General features: G+C 41.0%; 1 protein-coding gene across 2 annotated transcripts in view; it reads right to left on the bottom strand.

Moving 5' to 3' along the window:
* Positions 1 to 2,514, bottom strand: part of SOX30 (SRY (sex determining region Y)-box 30) — a 29,901-nt gene that overhangs the window by 13,533 nt on the left and 13,854 nt on the right. Inside the window, exon 4 of one of the 2 annotated variants that reach the window (XM_011966700.1) lies at positions 175 to 667. The exons of the other annotated variant lie outside the window; for it this stretch is intronic. Coding sequence (XP_011822090.1) covers positions 175 to 667 — 493 coding nt within the window. The remainder of the gene's footprint in view (positions 1 to 174; positions 668 to 2,514) is intronic. 2 annotated transcript variants of the gene reach the window in all.

Here is a 2,514-nt window from a genome sequence, read left to right as displayed (position 1 = left end):
CCCCAGTCCTCACCTGGCCCTCTCCATCTATTTATGTTAACTGCTTGTCTCCTATTCAGCAGAATTGAAGAAGTCCCCTTTTAAGTATTTAAAAACAAACAAAAAATGTTGTCACAGGTAAAAACTCATCAGTTGAATGTTTAGGTAAAAGGAAAAAAAAAAATGTTAATTTACCTTGATGGGAAGTAGTGAGGTCCGGGTAGGAAGTAAGGGTGATGAAAAGAGAATCTTGGTGGTGTCCCGAACAGTGTGGCTGGATGGCCAAGGGGAGGGGGCTGGTAGACATGTGGGTGTGGAATGGGAGAAGCCTGGGGGATTGGAGCACTTCTGGGACAAGGGGAAACGCTGGAATACTCCTTAGGAGGCTGGATGGTCGAAGTTGCAAATCTGGCATGGGCAGTACTTGCACTATTTGAAATCCTGTTGGTGCTCTCTAGAGAGACAGGGGTGGGTTGCTTCACAGTGTGAGTGCCTTCAGAATGCAGCTGATGAGTGTCTGTCTGGGAAAGCCCAGCAAAGCGTTGGGGCGGGAGTGCTGGATAGAGTGGCAGACTTGGATCCTGGACAGCCACCTGAGCAGCACTGGAGACGCTGGGCTGGAAAAGTGTGACAGGACTTGGGCGCTGGACTGCAGGTGTGGGCAGCTGGATGGCAGGTGAGGTTTCACCTTTAGAAATAAAAATAGCATAAATCAAGAATCAACTGAGTCATTCCACGTTTTTCTTCTTTCAGTGAAGTTTAATAAATTGTATAAGCAGAGGCCTTCATCAACCACCTTACCTAACTGCATCATCACATCAAACCATTCTGTTTCATTTGCAGCATTTTGAACAAACTGAAGTTATCTTATTCTCTTGTTTATTTACATTTTTTGTCTCTCTCTCCCAACTAGACTCTAAGTGCCATGAGAAGAGCAACCTTTTCTGTTTTGTTTGCTGCTGTATCCCCAGGGTGAAACATTCTGTCTGGCACAGAAGAGGCCCTTAACAAATATTTTTTAGATGAATAAACAAATGAACAAAATTATTGATAGATATACCCAAAGACTGAAAACACATAAATGTTGGTATACATATACACATTTAAAAATAATAATAATATGAAGCTATTGACACTAGGTACCTTTAAGGAGCCATGATCTAAGACAGGGGACAGGGCAGTGGGGCAGGAGGAAAAGCTAGACTTTCATTTTATACCTACTGGTACTATTTGAATGTTCTGTTTACCTAAATATATTAATCTTATTTTTAATATTACTAGGGGTTTCAGAGTAGCAGTATGGGTCATTTTTCTTTTCTTTTATAAACTTCTCTATATTAAACTAAATTACAAATGACACTTAATTTTTTTAGCCAAAAAAACTTAAACAACAAAATTATTTCCCTCTATTGTATTCAATATGAATACAAAAGGAAATTTCCAAGTGAGAACAGGACTTGCCACATGTCAACCACTGGTGACAGATATAAAAGGAATACTATTGCAGCAGAGCATGAAAGATATGGCAGAATTTTTAAAGGTAGGTGAAACAATTATGTTTTAGCTTTCTGTTCCTGAAGAAGACAGGACTACTGATTGAGCTGCTAAGTGACCCAAATGACACACCTAGCCTAAATTTAATTCAACTTTCCTGATGAAAGACAGATGGATGCCACAGCAAGACAGTCATGATCTAGTGTATTGCAATACAGTTCCGAATCCATTAATAAAGAAGATGCAGTTCAAGAAATTCTGTGGTTGGACATGTCTCTGTCAGAGACTGAAAGAAATGTGGATCTTTTTCCAGCCTCATCCAGGTGACTTCCCTCTCCTTCCTTTTCTCCAGATAAAGCAGATAATACCCCTCTTAAAGCAGGAAGTAGGGAATTAAAGGACATAGCCACCTGTTTGAAGATGGCCTCTGACCCAGTGAAGTAGAGAAACAGGATGTAATGATGCTGCCCTGATTCTCACCTGATGAGGTTATATGGACTAGCCCTCCTATCTATGAGGCACAGGCCCTACTCAGGCCCTTCCTGATTTATCGAGCACAGCTTAATTTCCCTTGTCCACGTTCCCTCCAAACCTCGTAAATCTATCACTTATCAGGAAATAGTGTAAATCTTTGTGATTATTTGCATGTCTGCCACCTCAACCATGATCACCAAACTGGGAGATTGACAGCAGGAACTCTCAATTCCTATTTGTATCCCAGTATCTAGCCAGAACCTGGTTAATAAAAAACAGTTAAGAAAAGTATGAATGGATACAGCTTTTATAAAAGTTCCAAAGCCTTTAAATGAATAGGAATACTCATATAAAAGGAGAATGCTAGCATAACTGGCATCAAAGACATGTAATCAAAGATCTGAAGAGAATTCCAGACTACTATGCTATAAGCGAGACACAGTAGTGGGATGGGGTGGGGGGACTCATCTCACCTTCACTTACGTATTTTTCTATACATGCCCACTGACCACCAGACCTTGCAGCACCACCCCCACTGACACCATACCCATTGACCAGAGAGCTTGC

This window comes from Mandrillus leucophaeus, unplaced genomic scaffold (genome assembly GCF_000951045.1).
Source record: "Mandrillus leucophaeus isolate KB7577 unplaced genomic scaffold, Mleu.le_1.0 Scaffold77, whole genome shotgun sequence".
Lineage (NCBI taxonomy): Eukaryota > Metazoa > Chordata > Mammalia > Primates > Cercopithecidae > Mandrillus > Mandrillus leucophaeus.
The sequence above is the reverse complement of the archived record's forward strand: the minus strand, read 5'-3'. Positions and strand labels throughout refer to the sequence as shown.